Source organism: Giraffa tippelskirchi, chromosome 8 (assembly GCF_054371585.1).
Source record: "Giraffa tippelskirchi isolate mGirTip1 chromosome 8, T2T-mGirTip1v1.2.pri, whole genome shotgun sequence".
NCBI classification, from domain to species: domain Eukaryota; kingdom Metazoa; phylum Chordata; class Mammalia; order Artiodactyla; family Giraffidae; genus Giraffa; species Giraffa tippelskirchi.
The window spans coordinates 113,971,118-113,995,723 of NC_137282.1; the positions used below are offsets into that span (position 1 = coordinate 113,971,118).

The following is a 24,606-nucleotide window of genomic DNA, read 5'->3' on the forward strand; positions in this document are numbered from 1 at the left end:
CCTCCACGCCCCCTTTCTCGGCCTCTTCCCGGGGACGGAACCCCCAGCCGCCTCCTTCCCCCGGGTTCGGAGGCCCCCTCCCGCCGCCTCGCGTCCCCTCCGCTCCTCCCCGCCTCCCGCCCCGCCCCTCCGCCCGCGGCCCCGCCCGCAGCCAATCAGCGCGCGGGCTCTCGCGGCCCCGCCCCCCGGCCGTTCCGGGAGGGCCCCGCGGAGCCCAGGCCTCGATGCGGAGGGCGGCGCCGCGGGGCGGGGGCCGATGGGGTCTGGCGGACGCGGGGCGCCGGCGCGGGTCTCGCCTGCACGCGGGTGCGCGGGGCTGTGAAGGCGTGAGGTGGGCGCCGCGGCCCGACCGGGATGGGCCAGCCCCAGCCTGGCGGGGCCGAGCCGGAGGCGAGGGCGGCGCGCGGGCCAGGCCTGCTGGGCGGGCGGCCCGGGGACTGAGGTAGAAGTGGGCGCGGAGGAAGGGGCCGAGCCAAGGCAGTGGGTGGAGCGGAGAGGGGGGCGGAGGCTGGGCCGCGGCGGGCGAGCGGAGCGGAGCGGCTGTCCGGAGCTCGGCGGCGGCGGCGCCTGAGGAAGCAGAGGCGGCGGCGGGCCCGGACGAGCGCCCGGGGGTGGCGGACGAGGCGCCGGGGGCCCCCATGGGCGGGTGTGTGGGCGCCCAGCACGACTCCTCGGGCAGCCTCAACGAGAACTCGGAGGGCACCGGAGGTAGGTGAGCGCCAGGGGGCAGCCTCGGCCCCCCATTGTTCCCGGCCGGGCCTGGCCACCTGTCCCGGCCCCTGCGGGCCTCGCGGCCGGGGCCCCCGCGCCCCTTTGTCATCCCCTCTTCCACGTCACTCCCCGCGCTCCGCTTCCGGCCGGCCCGCCGGCCGCCGGGTCGCCCCCTTTTTTCCCTGATCCCCCTCACCCCCCAGACAAGCCCTGCGCGCTCCGGGAAGGTAGCCTACGGCCTCTCGACCGCACCGCCTCGGCTGGGGAAAGTCGGACCAGAAACTGCCTCTGGCTCCCTCGCTGCCTCTCCAGCCCGTTGAATTATTCAGGAACAGGATGGCGGCGCTGGGGTTGCAGGAAAGCGAACTGATGGGGGTGGGGGGCGGGGAGGGGAGCCTAATGCATTCCCTCCGACGGGCCCCGCCACATCTCTCCGAACCCGGCCTTGTTCAGCAGAGTTGGCTGGTCTCCGCTTTCCTGAGTTTCAGATGACAGCTGCCCTGGTTGGTTCCAATTTGGCCATTTAAACCTGCAAGTTTCTGGAACTCGGCTGGGGGAAGTCTCAAGTGGCCACAGGCATTATTTTAACGACGGGTGGGGAAATGGTCTGCCGGAGTAAAAACGTGGCTTCTTGCTCCAGCCTGGGGTTATTGGGCCAGTGCACTGTCGGGGTGGGCTAGTCAAATTCCTATCCATCTTACGTAAAGGAAAATACGTAGGATAAAAGTACAAATGCCGTTACCCCAGTAGGATCCGTACTTTAAAAGTTTCTGTGACACGGAACGCAGTTGTACTTTATTGTAAATATGTTTGCTGAGGAGAGAGATTTTAATTCAATCAATGTTGTAGTATAGGAGAAGAGTAATCCAGTTAATTCTACTTTTAGTTATATGACCTCTTGCTGGGTCCATTCTATACCTTGTGTAGAGGACAAAATGTTTTAAAGAAGAAACAGCTTTTAGGAATAGCAAAGATAACAGTGCTGGTTTTGTTCCAACCTTATGTTAGATGTCACAGAAATGTGGCGTGAAGTTCCTAAACTAAATCGTTTGGGTGTGTGGGTTTACAACTTTTTCTTAACGTGCTAGCATTTGGACCAGTTGCTTGCCTGTCATTAAACTCCGCGTACACCTAACTTTTGACTTATAAATGTCCTGATTAACATGATGTTTAGACATGCTACTTCATTAAAATGTATGGGCATCCTGTATGACTAAATCCTGGGCAAATTGAGAGCTCAGCAAAGCGTCTTGAAAAAAAATTATCCATGGAAAGTGGCACTTTGTAGTGCATTTCAAGTCATAGCGTAATTACTCAGTGGCACATTAACAATGAGATTTGCAGTAAAAACAAAGCAGGAAGATAAAAGGGGCATGATTTAAAATAATCTTGGGTTAAGATCAAATTGAGGGTCAAAATCCTGTGGGTGAGGTGATCATTAATGGTTCCAAACTATACAGATAGCATTACTTTTTGGTAAGTATAGGTAGTGTGCTTGTTATAGGCAGTTTAAGTTTTTCACGCTCATTTTAACATTCTAATTCAGCATTTTTCTCTTGTTGGTACTGCACTTGAACTACTCTGTGGTTTTAAGGCCTTTTGGTGGTGTGACTTATGACCAGCCAGACGTTATTAGCACGGGCTTTTAAAAGCAAGAAGTATTAGCTTTTGGTAGTTTATTATTACCAGTGGTACCTAGTTAGTTATAGTGTCAGCTTCTTTGAGAACTGAGTTCTCTGGATTTTAAGCTATACTTTGCCTTTTCAGAGTAAAGTTTAGAAAAAAAGTCATGAAACCTTGGTTTTATTTCTGGAGAGAAGGCATGACCCTGATGTAACTGGGGTGAAGGAGTGAGCTGTGTGGGATAAAAGGATTATTTCTAGAATTTAATTTGTGGAGGCCTTTATTCTCCATTATTGTCATGAAAGTTAAAGAGTTAATTGTGGTTTAAAGGAATTAGCCCAGGTGAGTGTTTCAGGTTAACTTGTTAAATAGTTACTAGCTTATTATAGTAGATTTTTGTTTGGAAGGGAAAGACTTTTTCCTAAGGGTATTGGCACAGATCCTTCACTTTTCAAATATACAGTAGTGGTTTTAATCTGGACATATTGGGCTATGAAAAAATTTTTTTCAGCATGGAGTAAAACACAGTTTCCCAATGTTTTTCATGACAGATTTAAGATTTTCATGACAGATTTAATTACATCCACAGTGTTGTGCAAACATCATCATTTTAGGATGGCTTCACTTTCTGAATATCAGCAGACTTAGGAAAATGACTTAAAAAACTTTTTTGGCCATTTGAGGTACTGTACTTTCCCTTTCCCTCTGAATCTTAAGTCTCTTAAGTATGCAAGTAAATGTGTATATTGAGAATAACTTCCATTCTAGGTGCAGTACTTTGAAGAAATTTGGGAAATTTTTGTAGGTGTTTTTAGAATATGGAAATGGATTCATTAATGTCATAAGATTTGTGTTATGTATTGTTTTGGAATCAGTTGCTGTATTTTCTGGTATACCTTGCCTGCTGCTGCTGCTGCTGCTGCTAAATCGCTTCAATCATGTCCGACTCTGTGTGACCCCATAGACGGCAGCCCACCAGGCTCCCCCATCCCTGGGATTCTCCAGGCAAGAACACTGGAGTGGGTTGCCATTTCCTTCTCCAATGCATGAAAATGAAAAGTGAGAGTGAAGTTGCTCAGTCATGTCTGACTCTTAGCGACCCCATGGACTACAGCCTACCAGGCTCCTCCATCCATGGGATTTTCCAGGCAAGAGTACCGGAGTGCGGTGCCATTGCCTTCTCTGATACCTTGCCTAGAATTCCATTTTTGAGTTTCAGCTATTTTTACTGTTTTTTAAATGCCTAATTTTAATCAAGAAAGTTATATTATAGAACTTATGCAAGATTATTTAACAATGCTCTCCAAGCTTCCACACTCCTAGAATTTCCAGCTGTTTTGACATTTTCAGACAGCATATTTTGTATAGTTCTCCACCTTATTATGATGACATTGTGGCTGAGGTTGGCACTTAGGTCCTCTAGACAAGACTGTGGCCCATGGCATTTACTAAGTAATTAAATCTCTGATAAGTTTTAAAAATAAGAAATATATGAATAAAAAGACAATAAAATGAAATTCATTGAAGACAGCCAATTCCCTTCTTTTCATATTTTGATCCTTTAGTGAAAGTAGTGCTGTGTTAGTGCAAAGTAGATTCTCACCTTTGGGTATGTCATTTATTCTGTACCTTCAGTGATATCCCAAGAGTACTGACCAAGGTGGTCACCAGATAGGTTTACAGGAGGAGAACTCTGAATACTGAACATTGACTTGTCTGGTGTTTTTTGGCTGCTGCATGCAGCATATGCGATTTCAGTTCCTCAACTAGGGATTGGACCCACCCATGCCCCTGCAGTGGAAGTGCAAATTCTACTGGGCAGCCAGGGAAATCTCAAACTGACTTCTTTATTTCAGAGTGTCTTGAGAATATCATGGAGTTCTTTCAGATATCCATTTATAGCAGCCTTAACACCTACTTGATGAGAACAATGCTTTTTGAGTAATAACAGCTACCATTTAATCCAGTATTTATTGTGTAACAGGTATTGTGATTATGCTCTCACTTAGTCTTCAACAACTCTGGGAGGTGGATAGTATCTATTTTATAGATGGATTGATGCTGGGAGAAATTAAATAACTTGCTTAACATGGCAGAGCTTCCAGATGGCAGAGTCAGAGCTTAAACTGGGGCTAAAATAAATAATGCTGACTTTTTCCCTTTTTCTCTAGTTTAATTTTTTTTAGTTTTAATAAAATACATATAAAACTTGTTATTTTAACCACTTTTAAGTGTATACTTCAATGGCATTAATAATATCCACAGCGTGCAGCCATCATCACTATGTATTTAGAGTTTTTCATCACTCCAAGCAGACTCTGGATCCATTAAGCAATATCTTTGCTCCCCTCTCCTCCTAACCCCTAGTAACCTCTGATCTATGATTTGTCTCTGAATTTGCCTATTCTAGATATCTCATATAAGTAGAATCATACAATATTTATTGTTTTGTTGCTAGTATATTTTACTTAACATGTCTTACAGGTTTATCCTGTTGTACCAAGTATCAGTAATCCTTTTTATAACTGAATAATATTCCATTGTGTGTACATGCCATATTTTGATTATCCCTTCATCCATTGAAGGACATTTGGATTGTCCACTTTTTGGCTATTGTGAATAATGCAGCTATGAACTTTGGTATACAAAGAGTAAATCCCTGCTTTCAGTGCTTTTGGATATATACCTAGGAGAACCTAGGAATTGAGAGATCATATTAATTCTATGTTTACTTCTTAGAAGTAAATTTTCCCACAGTGGTTGCACCATTTTACATTTCTTCTAGCAGCATACAAGGGTTCTAGTTTCTTCACATTTTCACCAACGTTTGTTATTTCCCATTTTAAAAATTATAGTTTTTATAGAGGGTGTAAAGCAAGGGACATCTTGTTATGGTTTTGGCTTGCATTTTGTAATGGTGATGTTAATGTGCTCATTTGGCATTTGAATATCTTCTTTTAATAGAAATATCTACTTAAGTCCTTTGCCTTTTTGTTTTTAATTGAGTTTGGGCTTTGTTGTTGCTATTGAGTTGTAGGAGTATATTAGCCCTTATTCTCTATATTAAACCCTTAATCAAGATACATGTGTTCCAAAGAATTGCATGGAGAGATAAAACCTTCCACAGTGATCAATGCAAAGAAATAGAGGAAAACAACAGAATGGGAAAGACTAGAGATCTCTTCAAGAAAATTAATCATGAGAACATTTCATGCAAAGATGGACACAATAAAGGACATACGGTATAGACCTAATAGAAACAAAGATGTTACAAAGAGGTGGCAAAAATACACAGTAGAACTATACCAAAAGATCTTAATGACCCAGATAACCATGATGGTGTGATCACTCACCTAGAGCCAGACATCCTAGAATGCGAAGTCAAGTGGGCCTCAGGAAACATCACTACAAACAGAGCTAGTAGAGGTGGTGGAATTCCAGCTGAGCTATTTCGAATCCTAAAAGATGATGCTGTGAAAGTGCTGCACTCAATATGCCAGCAGATTTGGGTAACTCAGCAGTGGCCACAGGACTGGAAGAGATGAGTTTTCATTCCAATCCCAAAGAAGGGCAATGCCAAAGAATGTGCAAACTACTGCACATTCGCACAATTTCACATGCTAGCAAAGTAATGCTCAAAATTCTCCAAGCTAGGTTTCAACAGTAAATGAACCGAGAACTTCCAGATGTTCAAACTGGATTTAGAAAAGGCAGAGGAACCAGAGATCAAGTTGACAACATCCATGACAATGTTGGATCATAGAAAAAGCAAGAGAATTCCAGAAAAACATCTGCTTCATTGACTATGCCAAAGCTTTTGCCTGTGTGGATCACAACAAACTGGAAAATTCTTAAAGAGATGGGATTACTAGACCACCTTATCTGCCTCCTTCTGAGAAGCCTGTATGCAGGTCAAGAAGCAACAGTTAGAACCAGACATGGAACAACGGACTGGTTCCAATTTGGGAAAGGAGTACGTCAAGGCTGTATATTGTCACCCTGCTTATTTAACTTATATGCAGAGTACATCATGTGAAATCCCGGGCTGGATGAAGAACAAGTTGGAATCAAGATTGCCGGGAGAAATATCAATAACCTCAGATATGCAAATGACACCACCCTTATGGCAGAAAGTGAAGAGGAACTAAAGAGCCTCTTAATGAAAGTGAAAGAGGAGAGTGAAAAAGTTGGCTTAAAACTCAACATTCAGAAAACGAAGATCATCACATCTGGTCCCATCACTTCATGGCAGATAGATGGGGAAACAATAGAAACAGTGACTTATTTTTGGGGACTCCAAAATCACTGCAGATGGTGACTGCAGCCATGAAATTAAAAGATGCTTGCTCCTTGGAAGAAAAGCTATGACCAACCTAGATAGCATATTAAAAAGCAGAGTCATTACTTCACTAGCAAAGGTCCGTCTAGTCAAAGCTACAGTTTTTCCAGTAATTATGTATGGATGTGAGAGTTGGACCATAAAGAAGGCAGAGCACCAAAGAATCGATGCTTTTGAACTGTGGTGTTGGAGAAGACTCTTGAGAGTCCCTTGGACTGCAGAGAGATCCAACCAGCCAATCCTAAAGGAAATCAGTCCTGAATATTCATTGGAAGGACTGATGCTGAAGCTGAAACTTCAATACTTTGGCCACCTAAATCGAAGAGCCAACTCACTAGAAAAGGCCTTGATAATGGGAAAGATTGAAGGCAGGAGGAGAAGGGGGTGACAGAGGATACGATGGTTGGATGGCATCACCGTCTCAAAGGACATGAGTTTGAGCAAGCTCCAGGAGTTGGTGAAGAAAAGGGAAGCCTGGCGTGCTGTGGTCCATGGGGTCACAAAGAGTTGGACATGACTGAGCGGCTGAACGATGACAATAAAATACATGATTTGCAAATATTTTCTCCCATTCTATAGGTTGTCTTTTCATGCTCTTGATGGTGACTTTTGATTCACAAAAGTTTAATGAAGTTCATTATATCTGTTTGTTCCTTTGTTGCCTGTGCTTATAGTTTCAGTTTTAAATTTATTTTTGATCACTGATGGATAAAAAATAAATCTATAACCAATAATTTACAAATCTGATAACTAACATTTGTTTTACCTATGAATAGAAAGCTGTTTTAAACTTATTTCCTCTGTCAGATCTGATGAAAAGGTTGATTTGTAGTGAAATTGTTTTTAAAATTTGACAGGTGATCCATAAACCCATTTCAGTTTCTTAATCAAGAGAAGAGTAATTTCTTTTCTGGGGAAGCATTTTACAGTCAACAACCATTGGGCACCCACAGTATGCCCGACTTTGTGTTGGTTGCTGTTGTTCCAAAAAAGGAATCGTTATCTGATTTCTTGAGTATGTCAGAATCCTTTTCTAGGAAAGCATAATAAAATGTACAATTATGAGGCAACAAAAAACACTATTTAAACAGTAAAAAATACCACTGAATAAATTGTGCATGTACTGAGAGAATAAAGGAACACAAAGTGACCTCTGCTGCTAGAAGGTGTGGTTCCTCAACCAGCGGCATTGTCATTGGGTGGGAGCATGTTAGAAACGCAGAGTGTCAGGCCCTAGCCATAAACTGCTGAATCAGAATCTGCATTTTAATCGGATTCTCCAACAGTTCCCATGCACGTTCAAGTTTACAGTGGGAAGAGACTGGAGTGAGGAATACATTAAGGGGAAAAATGGCAAGAGTTTGTGGTTTTTTGAATGTGGGGATATAGAAAATAATCCCATATTTGTGAACCTGGGTAAACCAAGAATACTGAGGTGGCATGTCAGATTTAGGGGAATAAGAAAAGAGCTATCTGGAGAAAGCAACCTTTCAGTATGTTAAAGTTTAATTGACAGAAGAATTTTTAAGTTGGGACATCATTTTAAAGTTTAGATATGGAACGCCTAAATGTTCAGGATTATGAATGTGGATTTTGGAGTCAGCTGGGGAAATTGACTGAAGGTGTAAAAGTGAATAAAGGCTATAAGTAAGTGAAAAGAGGAGGAAAGTATTAAGAATTGAGTCATGAAATTTTCACAAAGTAGAGAAATGAGAAATCACTTCTCAGGACCTGACTGTAGTGAGTACCTAGTATACTGAATTTTGTTGAGTTACTGGGAAACAGGTCTGTCTGTGAAACTGATAGATCTAATTGCATTTGAACTTTTCATTCTAGTGTGGTTGTGGAAATTCTAGTCATAGTTTGGTACTCATATCCTAATATAAGACAGACTTCTTGGGCATCCAACTCCAGAATATAACAACAGCCCCTTTGAGGTTGGTGTACTTCAGAACAGACACGTTCTCTACAAGACATCCATTACTTTCTTCAAGAATATCACGCAGATCTATTCTTTATATATTTCCAGTGTTTCATGTATTTGTCATCTCACTAGGTTGTTTATTGAATTTTCTTTTGCTGCTTCTCTTAGGGCTGTGCCTATGGTAAAAAAAAAAAAGGCAAATTGAACATGACTGGGACTAAAGATTAAGTCTCCTCGTTTTATCCCTAGTGTGACAGTAGCAGTAAAAATCTTTCATGTTTTTCTGGGTTGGTGAGCTCTGGGGCTTTATGAGAGGATGCATAAAATTTCATACCAATTGGAGAGAGACATACTGTGAAATAAGAGGCATTTACTTGATGTAAAGCAGAAGGTGGCTGATTTTACTAGGAGGAATGGAGTTGTGTGGAAAGAACCAAAAGAAAAATAATACAGCAAGAAAATGTAGGTTGGAAATACAGTGGTACTTTGGGTAGCTAGGTAGGTTCAGTAGGTATGAGAACTGAAATTAGATGGGAAGCTACAGTTGGAAAATAGTGCCATATGGGGCAAGCTGGATCTTCTTTGAGAAAAGAATTGAGCACTCCAGTTTACATTAAAAACTGCTGTGGTATGTGGTAGCCCTTGCCTCATTTGCTTCCTCCCATTGGGCTCGTCCCACTCATTTTCAATTTTCTACTAAGTAGAGGGTTGAAATTTTTTCCCGGTTAAGATTATCTGGGAACTTATGTTGGAAAGCCATTTTAAATGAAGTCTTATTATGGATATTAAGTGAGCTGTCCTTTTCATTTCTGATTTTGTATTTAGGAATCAGTGGCTAGTGTTACATAGTATGAACAGAAGATTTCAGCCATTAGAAATATAGGAATTGTCAGTCCTTTGATTTTTGATAGCCCTAGTCTATGACACCTGTCTTTCTTAGGGAGAAATTTTAATCAGTGGATTTTTAAATCTGATTTTCTTATTATAAATGCAAAGCTTTGGCAGCACCTTGCTAGTAGTACTACATCCAGGTGAGTCTTCCACTGAGAATAATTATTGAGTGTTAATAACAGTAGTAAGGAACTTTTGCTTTTATGTTAATGAGTTAGTTATCGCTTTTGTGATTTTTGACTGAAACACAATCTTCTCTTGCAAGAAAGCATTAGGTTGGTTTTGGTAAGCAACATGATCATACTAATTGGACTTGATGATCAATTTGCTGATTTAGTGATTCTCTAATTTTTCCTTACTGCAGACCACCTGAATGGTTTATCTTCATTTGGTGGACCACTGCACCTGATTCTTCCCGATGCCCCTCACCATCCCTACCCAGGTTTCTGCTTCTGCTTATTGGGCAGTACTAGGCTACCAGCAAGTTCCTCATGATTCACTGGTAGTTCAAGAACCATAGGTTGAGACTTTACTAACGCGTATGTACTTGAAGATGCATGTGTGTTGGCCAAGAACAATCAAGCTTGTATTCCATCTTGCATCAGCTCCTTTGACTTGCAGCTAACAAGAATCAAGTTTGGTTTGGAATATACTCCATATATTGACATGAAAGTGAAGTCGCTCAGTCGTGTCCAACTTTTTGCGACTCCATGGACTGTATGTAAGCTACCACGCTCCTCCGTCCATGGGATTTTCCAAGTAAGAGTACTGGAGTGGGTTGCCATTTCCTTCTCCAGAGGATCTTCCCAACCCAGGGATCGAACCCAGGTCTCCCGCATTGTAGGCAGATGCTTTACCATCTGAGCCACCATGAGAGGTTAAATATTGCTGAGTATACATTGGATATTGTAATGCCATACTTTTGCATGTGTTTCATTATAGTCAGTTTTTAGAAATGGAATGTCTATTGAAGGAGTTATCTGAGAACAAGAAATATTTACATGTGGGGGATAATTTTATGTAAATTTTACTTCAGTGTGAAGTCTTAATGATACATTTGCTCACAACTTTAATAAGTAATGAATTAGTGACTCTTGGGCCTTTCTGATTAAATTCTTACATCACAAGAAACCCTTCAGATAGCTTTTGCATTTATTATAATTGACTTGTAGGTATAAGCAAGGTCATACTGCTTCTTTGCATTTGTTCAAATAGTTCCCATGCTTGTGGTCTGTGTGACAAAAGTATCACAGGGAAAGAGTAACTGGAAATTAGGTAGATCTAATTCTAACAGAATATGTATGATTCTTTACTTCCTAGGCTATAGTAGATCCAAAGTCCAAGCTTTTTCTGCTTCTTTTCTGCTGTCTTAACTTCCAACACTGGGATAATCTTCCATCACTGAACAAGTATGAGACTTTCTTTCCCACCCAGAATTCATCCTGCCGTCCTGAACATCGCAACGCTATTCTTCAGTGCTCGTTCTCCTCTCTCCTTTCCCTCAGCTTTATTGAGGACTAATTGACAACTATTTATTGACAGATATAGTATACAGTGTCATGATATAATATACATATACATTGTGGAACAGTTACCAGAGTGAAAATAATTAACACATTCTTGTTGTGAGAATCTTTAAGATCTCCTCTCAGCAACTTTCAAGTATAAAGTACTGTATTATTAATAGTAACCATGCTGAACATTAGATCTTTATAACTTGTGCTTCTTAAAACTGCAAGTTTGTACCATTTGATCCCCCTGCCTCCTCCCTTTTTCCTGAAAATCTATCCTGGTTATTTTTGTACATTTACTTATCTCCTCAGAATATAAGCTACATTGGACCTGGGGACAGCGACTTCAGTTTTCTCATAGTACTTTAGGTTCAATTAACAATTGTGTGAAGCATATCTTTGACTTTATAATGGTTTTAAGGAGAAAATGATAACTTTCTTAATAGGAGGCTCACTTAATTCTAGGGCAAGAACCTCAGCTCCCTCAGCCAGCTGCCTCAGTTCAGTTCCCTCAGTCAGCTCAGTCGTGTCTGACTCTTTGCAACCCCATGGACTGCAGCACGCCAGGCTTCCCTGTCCATCACAATCTCCCAGAGCTTGCTCAAACTCATGTCCATCGAGTTGGTGATGCCATCCAACCATCTCGTCCTCCGTCATCCCCTTCTGCCTTCAGTCTTTCCCAGCATCAGGGACTTTTCTAATAAGTCAGCCCTTTGCATCAGGTGGCCAAAGTATTGGAGCTTCGCATCAGTCCTTCCAATGAATGTTCAGGATTGATTTCCTTTAGGATGGACTGGTTTGATCTCCTTTCTGTCCAAGAGACTCTCAAGAGTTTTCTCCAACACCACAGTTCAAAAGCGGTGTTACATGAGTGAACGTGTATGTGCATGTGTTAATAAAAGACACATTTAGAGCTGTGGTTTTCCCTATCAGTGACACAGTTACAAAAATTTCCTTAAGTTCATATATGCATAGAGTAGAGAAGAGAAGCATTCCAATGACTCCAAGATCAGTTTGACCCAGCAGCATAAGCTAATGTGTTTCATGATGGTCTTTATGTTTGAAATTTAACATTTGATGTGTGGTACGTTTTGTTAGGGTTCTTAAAAAATAGCAAAAATGTATTTTACAAAATAGTGGAAGTTATATTTTTGGAATGCTGAAACAGATGTTTGTTTCTGTTTCTTGAGTTTTTTGGGACCAATTTAAAAAGTCATGTGACTGGATCCTAGAAAAAAATCTTTACTTGACATATGTAATTTCAGTCAGTTTTTATCTACTCTCAGGATAGGGGCACTGTGTTCGGCATTGTATCACATATTTGAAGTTTCATAGGATTATTGAAAGAATAGTACTGTATTAAAAAGTTTACACAGTTTAGAGAAATGCAATGCTATCCAAATTAATTTTGATGCTAACTTTGAGAGAAAACAAAGGCAAGATAAAACATTAAAAATAGTGAAGGGATGAAAGAGATGGTGTCTGTTGTAGCTATGCCACTAAGTACCATCTGGTTACAGATCTGGAAGTTGGTTCACTTACTCCCACTAATTCATTTGCCTTCACCAGGAATTAAAAGGGTCGGAAACAAGTCCTCAGGGTGGTCTTTCTTTTCTGGAGCAACTTTTGGCTTAGAATGCACTCTGTAAGTGAAGATAATTGATTATTTAAGATGTGAACTTTACCTCTCAGTTCATTTGAAGCTGAAAGTGCACCTTGGCACTGTTAGGCCTTTGCTTCTCCCTGTCTTTGACATGGCTTCACTTTTCTTTTTTCTCTCTTGGGTATAAAATATTCCAACTCTGCCTACAGTTGGGGGCAATCTAGTATTATATTTAACCTTTGGAAGTTCAAGACAGTGCTTCATAGAAAAGGGATTGTTGGATGAGATCTCATGTTTGTGGCTTATGCAGGAGGAACTAGAATCAAAAGAGATGCTGAGAAGGACCAGGTAGGTAAGGTCTGGTGTCTGCCATGTTTGTGAGAGTCTGACTCTTGCTTATGAAAATGGACTAGATTGAGATGAATCCTAGAAGGGATGTCAGTGGATCTCTATATCTAGTAAATAAAGCTTGAAGTGAAGTGAAGTGAAAGTCGCTCAGTCGTGTCCAACTCTTTGCGACCCCATGGAGTTGATACAGTCCATGGAATTCTCCAGGCCAGAATACTGGAATGGGTACCCCTTCCCTTCAGGGGGTCTTCCCAACCCAGGGATTGAACCCAGGTCTCCCGCACTGCAGGCGGATTCTTCACCAGCTGAGCCACAAGGGAAGCCCAAGAATACTGGAGTGGATAGCCTGTCCCTTCTCCAGCTGATCTTCCCACCCCAGGAATCGAACCGGGGTCTCCTGCATTGCAGGTAGATTCTTTACCAACTGAACTATGAGGGAAGCCCACCTTTGCTTTAATGTAAATAAATATTTGCTTTGTGGTGCTTTTATTACAGTTCTTAAAAGTAGCATGATCTCCCTCATTTTTTAATACTGCCTTTGGAAATGGTTTACTTATTTCTTCTCCCACAATATTGTAAGCTCTGAGGTTAGGGCCTTTTCTGATTCTTCCTTACTGCACGCCTAGTTTCTTGTATAGTTCCTGGTACATGTGCATTCAGTAGTTGCTGACTGAATACACAAGTGAAATAGTGAATGAATAGTTATAATTGTTTTATCATTTGGAGGATGAAAATTTTTTCTACTTGGCTTTAGTTATTTCATTTGCTTTTGGGGTGAAATTTATAGTAATAAAAACTATTGTAATGTTGTACAATTATTTCCCATTATCTTTAGAGACTTTCCTCATGATAATTCTGGGATAGATTCTTATTTGGCTATTTGGTAAAAGAAGGGAGTGATCTAATTTGCTTGTTAAAATCTCCCCACTTATTTTGTGTTTATTTGTGTATTATTCTGTCATCCTTCGCAAACTTAGTGGTGATTTGAATTGCTTTGCGTATGAAAAGAGGGTTAATTATATTTAAAGCCACCCAGCCCAGTGGTATTATGTTAGGCTGTTCTTGAGCTGATTCTATGCTTATATTAAATGTGGCCGAAATCTGGGTTTTGCGTGCAGCCTATAAAGTATTATATTAACAGGAAATAATGAAGGTGCCTTTTAAGAATTCTCTGAATTTAGGGTTGGGGGTTTTGAAGCAGATGTTTTGGGGGATGTTGGAGGAGGGCAGAGCCTCGGGACGAACTGTAAGGTAGAGGTGCTTTTTACAGTGCTTGGCTCATGCTCAGTTGCTTCAGTCATGTCTGACTCTTTGCAACTCTGTGGCCTGTAGCCTACTAGGCTCCTCAGTCCGTGGGATTCTCCAGACAAGAATACTGGAGTGGACTGCCATGTGCTCCTCCACAGAATCTTCCCAACCCAGGGATCAAACCTGCGTGTCCTGCATGACAGGTGAATTCTTTACCACTGAGCCACTGGGTAAGCCAAAAGAAAGTTACAGTCACTTATTGAAGTTGTAGTGTTGATGGGTTAATTGCTGAGTCATGTCTGACTTTGCGATCCCATGGACTGTATGTAGCCCACCAGGCTCCTCAGTTCATGGGATTTCTAGGCAAGAATACTGTAGTGGGTTGCCATTTCCTTCTCCAGGGATCTTCCTGACCCAGAGATCGAACCTGCATCCCCTGCATTGCGGGTGGATTCTTTACTGCTGAGCCAGTGGAGATTCCTTAAAGTACTTTATTAAAGACTGATTTCACTCTGAACGTTGGAACTATGTGTCCTTTATTTACTTTCTAAACCACATTCCTCCATATAAAAACTAAATAAAGAGTATTGTGTTTGTGGTGGAGATAGTCATTAATGTAAATATAACTTTATAACATGTATAATTTTATAACACATGCCTGATATTATGAGATTTTTAGCAATGCAAACAGCTTTTTGTCCTAAATTTTTAGATTTATTTATTTTGTTTTTTGACTGTCATGGGTCTTCGTTGCTGCATGCAGGCTATCTCTAGTTGTGGGGGGCAAGGGCAGCTCTCCAGTTGCAGAGCGCAGACTGTAGGTGTGCTGAATTCAGTGGTTGCACCTGCTGGGCTCTAGAGCGTAGGCTCAGTGCTTGGGGTGCAGGGGCTCAGTTGCTGGACAGGGTGTGCAGTCTTCCCCGACCACTGATAGAAGTGCTGTCCCACCTGCATCGCAAGGTGGATTCTTAACCACTGGACCCCCAGGGAAGCCCATGGTCCTATTGTTTACTTATTAAAATCTCCCTTCCTGACTATGAGATTTGCACAGCAGACATGCATTGAGCATACTCTGTGACATACTTGATATGCACGTATCTCAGCAGGGTCTAGCACAGGGCCTCATAGGTTGTAGGTTCGTAATAAATGTTGAATGAGTGGCTCTTATTGAAGTCATTAAAATAATGGTTTTTCAATGGTTTAAGGTTTACAGAAAAAAAAAAAGTTTACAGAGACAACCGCTATGTGAGAACCATGATTTCAATACATTCTTTGTTGTAATTTTGTTTTTTTAAAAATCTTTATATACATTTTCTTGATTGTACAAGGAAGCTTTGACTTTGAGGAAGTCTGATATTAATATTGCCATTTTAGAAGAGAGAAAACTGAGGCACAGGGAAGTTTTAATCTGATTAAGGAATAAAAAGAGTAGCCCAAACTGTAAGTTTCGTCTTCTGTTTTCTAATTTAGTTTTCTCTCCACCGATGGTGAGTGTTTGGTTGACTCTTCTTTCCTTGCAGCAGCAGTGTTTGTGTGAGTGTTTTCTTTCATGGCAGTAGACACAGTTGAGGGAAGTTAATAATAAAACGTGGTTCTTAAGGACTCTTATGTTCAGACTCCAAAATGGAGATGGCAGCAGTAAAAAAACGAGTTGAGTAATTGTCTTTGATTTTAGTCAACAAATTATATTGTGTCTCACAAGATAGAAATTTCAAACTAAAATCTTAATTATCTAACAGGATCAAATGGGAAAAAGTGATCATCTTTTCTAAAATTCTTTTGTGCCCGTTTACTCAGTTATCTTCTTTTTCATCATTACCTCTACTTGCTACCCCAGACTGAATGTTTTCAGCTTAATATTCAGTTTTATTTAAGCTTGACTTGAATTTAGCAGTTGAGCTTTGTGGGGAAATCAGTTTCCTTGAGGTCCTTAAAGTACAAGAAAAAGAAGACTGTCTAATTTAGAGAAAGCATAATAAACTCTTTCTAGGCCTGTGATCTTAAATCACCATTAGTGGAGTATTAAAATATCTATCAGTTTCAAATCAGAGTGGTCATTCTCCTGAGGGGTGAATTGAAGGAGGTGTCATGAAAGTTCATTTTGATTGGCATATCCAGCAATTTAAGGATGCAGATTGGAACTCATATGTTAATGACTATCTGTACTTATAATATCAGTGTATGGACATTTGGAACCACCTCCTGGGAAGCCCCAGTGGCTCAACAGTGAAGAATCCACCTGCAGTGCAGGAGACATGGGTTCGATCCCTGGGTTGGGAAGATCCCCTGGAGGAGGGCATGGCAACCCACTCCAGTGTTCTTACCTGGAGAATCCCCATGGACAGAGGAGCCTGGCGAGCTGTAGTCCAAGGAGTCTCAAAGAGTTGGACACGACTGGGTGACTGAATTCACACATGTGGTTTTATAGCTGATAAAAGGAACTGAGGCCATCTACCACCAGGAGTGTCTCATTTAGAAGTGGGGAGAGGGGGGGCCTGTGGTCCAATAATGCAGCTTGATTATCACAGCTTGTACTTTTTCTGACAGTCACCAATTTGCCTTGGACTCCAGTTACCCTGGAAATAAAAATTTTAACTTGGTGGTGATTAAAAAGCTTTGGGCCTTTGATCATTGTTTTGTTGCCAAAAATTAACACACAGGGCCTGTTGAACAAACCCTTCTGTGAATTTGGCTTTTTTGGTTCTTGGTTTGTGATGATTGCATCTTGTGTGAATATGTCTCTCTTCCCAAATGACTCAGAATAGTTAATATGCCCTTTAATCCCTCATAATTATGAAGTGAAGAATTGAGATGTGTCACTACATACAACAAGTAGGATGTAAGAAACTTGGGAAAACAGTAAAATAATGCCCAGTATTTCTGGAATGAATATTGAATAAGACATTTAAGCTATAACAGGAGTTGTGAGACTGGGGAAAATTGTTTACCTGTAATAAAATGTAATGAATACTCCTGGAAGCAAGAAGGAGACTATCTTTTTTTTTTGTATTGAATCCTTTGTGGGGTAGAAAACAGATTTTTGTGTGTGTTTGTATTTTTGTTTTCTGTATACCAGCACTAAATGTACTGTCTAGAAATTACAGCATAACTGCGTAGGGCAAGCAAATGACTGGAATAAAAGTTTTTGTTTTTCCTGTCACAGATGATCCTTAACCATTTTAAGGAGGCAATAATAAATAGGGACAGAACTTACATTTCAGTGATAGAGGTAGCTTTTTCAATTTGGGCAAGGATGTATATTGAAAGTCTTATGTGTACAAAAGTGAAGTTTCACTGTTTATCAAAGAAGGGGAAAGAAGACATTTTCAAATGAAACATTGAGGAGGATTAAAGAAAGTTTAGATGTAGAGGAAAATTCCATTTGCATTGAGAAATTGTCCTGACTTAATAATAAATAGGACGTATATGGGGTTCCCTTGGTGGCCCAGTGGCTAAGAATCCAGGCTCCCAAATGCAGGGGGCCTGGGTTTGATCCCTGACTGGGGAGCAAGAGATCCATCCCACGTGCCACAACTGAGAGAGCTGCCTGCTGCGACGAAGCCCAAAGATCCCAAGTGCCAAACTAAGACCTGACGCAGCCAAAGAAATCAGTAAATAAATTAAAAAATAATGATAATAAATAGGAAGTATAAAAATCATTGGCAAGTTATTTTTGTAATAAAATCTTGAGAAATGCTATACAATTTTAATATAGTTAAGTATTAACAATATCTTTAAATTTACTCCTGACACAATCTAAAAGCTACTTATAACATTGCTAATTTGTGGTCATTATTAAATCTTTTTAAAAACTGAAAAAAACTTAAGTGTCAAAAAGCATATCTAAGAAAAAAATTTATTCTGTGACCTAATGTAAATATTTTGCTGTACATCGTGTCAGACTCAGAGTATATGGCTATGAGTCTAAAACAGAGAGTGAAATAAAAATGAGTTCATACATGTTTAGAGAAATTGTGACATGCTTTTTGAGGTCAGCTACAACTTCTAGAGTTTAACTATTGATGTTTTAGCTTTGGGTTAAAATGAGAGTGTCGTTAGCTTTTCATTTAGGGAGGATTGTCAGTATTTTTTCTAAAATTGAGCCTGCTGTTTTAAAAGTTAGGATTTAGTAGAGTCATCACAAGGATGTGAGAGATGCACATCCCAGGACTTTTTTTAAAAAGATTTTTATTGGAGTGTAGTTGCTTTACAGTGTTGTGTTGGTTTCCGCTAACACAGCAGCCAGCCAGCCATATGTATACATATATCCCTTCTTTTTTGGGTTTCCTTCCCATTTAGGTCATCACAGAGAACTGAGTCGAGTTCCCTGTTCTATGCAGTAGGGTCTCGTTAGTTTTCTGTTTTGTACATGGTAGTGTACATGTCAGTCCCAGTCTCCCAGTTTAAACCCCCCTACTCCCCTTGGTATCCATGCATTCTCGGTTTTTTTCTCTACATCACTGTCTTTATTTCTGATTTACAAATAAGCTCATTATATCATTTTTCTAGATTCCACATATAAGTGATATTATGTGATATTTGTTTTTCTTTCTGACTTACTTTAGTCTGTGTGACGGTCTGTAGGTCCATCTACGTCTCTGCAAATGGCAAATTTCATTCCTTTGTATGGCTGAGTAATATCCCATTGTATATGTGTACCACATCTTCTTCATCCATTCCTCTGTTGATGGACATCCAGGTTGCTTCCATGTCCTAGCTGTTGTAAATAGTGCTGCAGTGAACACTGGGTACATGTATGTTTTTGAATTATGATTTTCTCTGAGTATATATGCCCAAGAGTGGGATTTTCTGGGTCATATGGTAGTTCTGTTTTTAGTTTTTTTCAGGAAGCCCCATACTGTTCTCCATAGTGATTATGAATTGAAGTCATGGGATGTACTGGGAATGTACTGTGAGGAGATGCAGTGTAAACTGTAGCAAAGGAATACTCTGGTATAGCTGGGCAAGTTTCTCAAGTCTCTTATAGGGGCATTTGCAAGAATATAGTATTTCTTTTCTGTTGTTGACAGTGCTTCCTTCTGAGCAGTTCAGTTAAATAAGATGAAAGTAAAGCTTGGGATTTTGTAATGGTGATAGCCATAGATGCAGTTTTAAAAGGATTAGATGACATCCAAGATAATATCTATTTTCCCGTGAATCTAACCCAGAGGCAATACATTTTCTAGTAGTTTTTCTGTTACTTTGAGTATTATTTTCTTTATACATTGATAGAATTGATGTTTAAGCTTCAGTTCTGCTTTGTGGCAAAATCTTGGACAAGCCAAAATATCATTATGTTTTATGGCTCTGTTGCACCCACTCTTGTGTTCTTATATGTTCTTAGAAGCACGAGTGCTTTGGCTGCACTTAGAAACCCATTCAAGGAGAAGGACTTTGCAAATGAACACAATTTCAAGTGAAGTGTGTTTACCCATATTTTTGCCAGGCTCTTATAAACATTAAGCAAAGGAAACTTTTCAGATTGAAGAGGGGGACAATCTTGAATAAAGAGTTGTGTGAACTGCTGGTGTCTTTTCTCACAAAACACTTAGTACTGATTTTGGAACTGGGCTTGGAACAGGCACCAACCTGCTTTTGGTAATTGGTATATGCGATTAGGAAATAGTGTATTATTTGGGCACTTCCGGTCAGTGTCGACTTGCTATGTTATCTTAAGCACTGGTTCACAGCTTTGAAACCTCATGGAAGCCCAAGACCTTAGAGATGGATTGATCATGTAGTTTTACTTTGTAGGTGAAAGTCTGAGACCAGGTTGAGCATTTAGTCTAGTAATTCTTAAAGCCATTGAGGCAGTATAGTCCTAGTGGCTGAGAATATAAACGTTGGAGTTTTGTCTAGGTTTGAATCCCAGCTGTACAATTTAGCTGTATGATCTTTGGGATTTATTATTCATTTAACAGACACTAGTATAGCTTTTTAGGTTCCAGAAACTGTTGTAATTGTGTGAGGAATATTACCCCGTTAAATCTTCATAACAATCCTATGAGATACTGTTACTGTGGTCTCCCTTCTCCTCCTCCCCGCCTAGGTGGTTCCTTCATTTTAAGGTGGAGGTTACACTGGAGTTACCGAGAAGATGGAGTGGGACTGGATGTAGAGCGCACGGTGCACAGTGGCTGCATCACGACAGTGTGCGTTCTCTGTTCACTGTTATTTTTTGTGAGAAAAGCAACATTTTTGGCAAACTGCTACCTTCACCAGTAATGTAATGGTTAAGAGTAGTAGGAATCCTTCCCTGCAGGATTTTCTGAATGCTTACAGGAACTTTCCTTTTCCTGAAGAATTTTTGAGTTGGTCAAGTAAAGTCTCAGAGGATCTAATTCTACCTAGACACGGTCAGCACCGTTCGGTGTGCTTTGTCTTTGGGGCCACGTGAGGTCTGAAGCAGCCTGGAGGGCTGTAGTCCATCGCGCGGCCAGGAGTCAGACGTGACTGAGCAGCTGAGCATGCACGCGGGAGGTCCGAGTTACCATGGCTGCTCTACCAAATCCAAACCTGTATCCAAGGGATTATCAAAGCGTCACAAGTCCTTTTTTTTTTTTTAACTTGATTTCAAAATAACATCAAACTTACGGAAAAGTTGCAGAAACAGTACAAAGCAGTTCTGATACCCTTCATTCTGATTTCCCCAAATGTTAATATTTTATCACATCTGCTCTATTATATTTTCTTTATATGTATGTATTGTTGTTGTTTGTTCACTAGGTTGTGTCTGACTCTTTGCAACCCCATGCACTGCAGCTTGGCAGGCTCCTCTGTCCATAAGGTTTCCCAGGCAAGTATACTGGAGTGGGTTGCCATTTCTTTCTCCAGGGGTTCTTCCCAACCCAGGGATTGAACCCATGGCTCCTGCTTTGGCAGGCAGATTCTTTACCACTGAGCCACCAGGGAAGTCCTTTATATACACATACATGTATGTAAATACTTAAATTTTCTTGAACCATTTGATAAAGTTGCACGCAATAAACCCTTTTACGCTGAAATACTTTAGTGTGTATTTCCTAAGAATAAGGACTGTCTCTCACCTCCCCACAATTCAGTAATCAAAATCAAGAAATGAATATTGATATAATGCTGATATTTACAGCCTTTATTCAGATCTCATCATTGTCTTCATTAATATTACGAGAAAATGATCTAGGATCATGCATTATGTTGTCATACCTCTTTAGCCTGTTTTAATCTAGTACAGTTCTGGAGACATTTTGTCTTTTGTGACCTTGGCATTTTGAAAAGTATGTGCCAGTTATTTTGCAGAGTGTTCACCAGTTGCACTTTGTCTGATGTTTTCTCATGTATAGGTTCCTCCATGATTATGTAGTCTGGGCAAGCATACCACAAAAGTGAGATTGTGTCCTTAGTGTATCATGTCGAGAGTCATATAATGTCTTTTTTCCCCATTATTGGTGATGTTAACTTTAATCACGTATGGTGCCAACAAAGTTTCTTTCCTGCAAAGTTACTATTTTTTCCTCTGCAAATAATAAGTATTTAGTATGAAAATTGGATCTATGTAAATATTTTTTTATTATCAAATAGGCACTAGTTTTAGCATCCATTGGTAGTTCTTGCCTGAAATAATTATGGTGGTTGTCAAACGGTGATTTTTCTAATTTCACTATTTCTTTTATGTTTATTGATCAGCATTTTAACGTAAGAAAGAGCTCTTACATCTCAGCTATTTGTTTGCTTATTTATATTGGTATGGACTCATGGTTTTCTGTGTTTTTCCATGGGGGTAATCTGTTGCTATTGTTATTTATTTTGATGCTCAAATCATACCACATTGGCCAATGGGAGCTCCTCCAAGCTGATCTCTGTGTTCTTTTGACATGACTTTGTTATTCTTTGAACACTTCTTTGTTTTCTGGCATAACAAGTTGTTCCAGGTTCATATTATATTTTACCTGTCATGAGTCCAGAAATCAGCTAGGGACCCCTAGTTCCTTTTAGTGGAGAATGATATTCAGAAGTAAAACTCTAGACTCCAGGTGTGTTTGATGGTAGTGGAGTAACATTGCCTGTAGGTCGTCTAAGTGGAAAGAGCTTGGATACATATATCTCCTACATAGCCCTAAGCTATATAGAAGATATGGATATATATGATATATACATGGTGAAAGTCTCAGTCGTGTCTTACTCTTTGTGACCCCATGGACTATACAGTCCATGGAATTCTCCAGGCCAGAAGACTGGAAGAAGTAGGGCCAGAAGGGAAAGATTTCCCTTCGCCAGGAGATCTTCCCAACCCAGGGATCAAACCCAGGTCTCCCACATTGCAGGTGGATTCTTTACCAACTGAGCCACCAGGGCCATGCATCTATATATTTTTACCTATTAAAAATGAGTTCATTCCCATAGCTCTCATTCCAGTCTAATAGTATTAATACAAGATTTATTCTAGACTTTGCCTGTTTATATTTGCAATTCTCTTTCTAAAAGTGAAGAAGTGTGACTCCTAATTTCCACAGTATATTTACTTATTTACTCAATCTGAGGATACACATAAAATAGTTTGGCATCATTAATTTATTTCATTGGGAAAACAAAACTACTAACTAGAGTTCAGTATTCGTTTACAGTTCTTTATATCTGTAGCCTGAGGGTAAAATTACTAAAATTACTGTGTTCAAATGTTAGGTGTACGCCCTTTTAATGTAGTTTGTTAATCCTTTGAAATGTAGTTAAGTTCATTTATTTCTAGTTGTGTTCTTTTTTAGTTTTCCCCCTTTTTGATTTTGTTTGCTTATTTGAGTATGTGTGATGGTAGTATTAGTCACTCAGTCATGTCTGACTCTTTGAGACCCCATGTACTGTAGCCACCAGGCTCCTCTGTCCATGGAATTCTCCAGGTGAGAATCCTGGAGTGGGTTCCCATGCCGTTCTCCAGGGGAATCTTCCCAACCCAGAGATTGAACCTAGGTCTCCCTGCTTTGCAGGGAGATTCTTTACTGTTTGAGCTACCTGACAAGCTGTGTGATGGTACCATAGTTCTAAAAGTTAGAACTAGGTAAAAAGGTATATTTAGAAGTGTAACCCTTACTCATTACTACCTCTTACCCATCCTTCCATTATTTCCATTCCATTTTCACCCACCCTCTGTAAGTAACCAGTATGACTGGTTTCTGATTTATCCTTCTGTTTTCTTTTGTACTAATGAGCTGAGCATACATGTCTGTCTGCTTTCCTTTCTTTTTCTATTTGTAGGACTTCCTATGTATAGTATTTGGCTCTCCAGTAGGGATATTATACCTTTCAGTCTATTTTTTGGCCTTACGGTGACTCATCAACATATACCTACTCAGAATACATCTTTATAAATACATAGTAATTATATATAACTTGATTGATATATGGCTTCCCAGGTGACGCAGTTGGTAAAGAATCCACCAGCCAATTCAGGAGATGCAAGAGCTGTGAGTTCAATCCCTGGGTTGGGACGATCCCCTGGCATAGGAAATGGCAACCTGCTCCAGTATTCTTGCCTGGAAAATTCCATGGACAGAAGAGCCTGGCGGGCTACAGTCCATGGGGCTGCAGAGTCAGACCCAACTGAGGACTCGTGCTTGCACATCTTTGGAATACAGTCTCGTTACTTTATAGTTATACCATCTTGCACAGTGATAACTATGCTGTAAGATTTTGAATTTCTCGTAGAATTCCTTGTTTGAAATAAGGCTAGTTTCTTTCCATTGTATGAAGTGCAGATATTTAATGATTGTCATCATTGCAGATATTTAAATGATGTTTTTGTACATTCTCTTATGTAGTTTAAACGTGGCTGAATTAAAAAGTTTTAGGTTCCCAAAGAACAGTTAACTTTTTTTTGCCTGGTTGTATGATGAAGCACACCGGTCTGTCTCTGTCTCCCTCTCTCTCTCTCACACTCGCACAGCAACAGTAAGAGTTTCTTAGCTTGTCTTCTTGATCTTGGTATGGGGGGGTGCTTTCAGTGTGTGCCTTCATTGAGTGCAACATTAGCTGTGAGGTTTTCATGAAGACCCTTCATCATGTCATAGACTTTACTGCCTATTCCTTGCTTTACATGTTTTTATCATGAAAGAGTGTTGGGTTTTGTCAGGTGCTTTTTCTGCAGTTGTGGAGATGATTGTGTGGGTTATTTTTTCCTTTATTAATATGGCATATTATTTTGATTTTCTTATGCTGAATCAGTTTTGCATTCCTGGGATAAATCCCACTTGGTCTTGGTGCATAATCTTTTTAGTATACTGTTGGATTCAGTTTGCAAGAATTATATTGAGCATTTTTGCTTTTATCTTCTTAAGGGATATTGGTCTGTAGTGTTTTTATATTGGTCTCATTTTGGTTAGGGAATGATGGCTTTATAGAATGAGTTAGAAAGTGTTCCTTCCTGTTCTATTTTTTC

The 24,606-nt window shown here is 40.3% G+C and overlaps 1 protein-coding gene across 5 annotated transcripts in view; it reads left to right on the top strand.

Annotated features, from left to right (window-relative positions):
• Positions 1-223: 223 nt before the first annotated feature.
• UBTD2 (ubiquitin domain containing 2) overlaps positions 224-24,606 on the top strand; it is a 61,300-nt gene continuing 36,917 nt past the window's right edge. For 2 of the 5 annotated variants that reach the window (XM_081520710.1, XM_081520709.1), the window contains exon 1: positions 224-708. Coding sequence is in view for 2 of the 5 variants with exons in the window: in XM_081520709.1 (XP_081376835.1) it covers positions 639-708 (70 nt within the window). In the remaining 3 variants the exon portion in view is untranslated. Of the gene's footprint in view, positions 713-24,606 lie in introns of all 5 variants that reach the window. The other 3 variants (XM_081520711.1, XM_081520712.1, XM_081520708.1) reach the window with 3 other exon arrangements.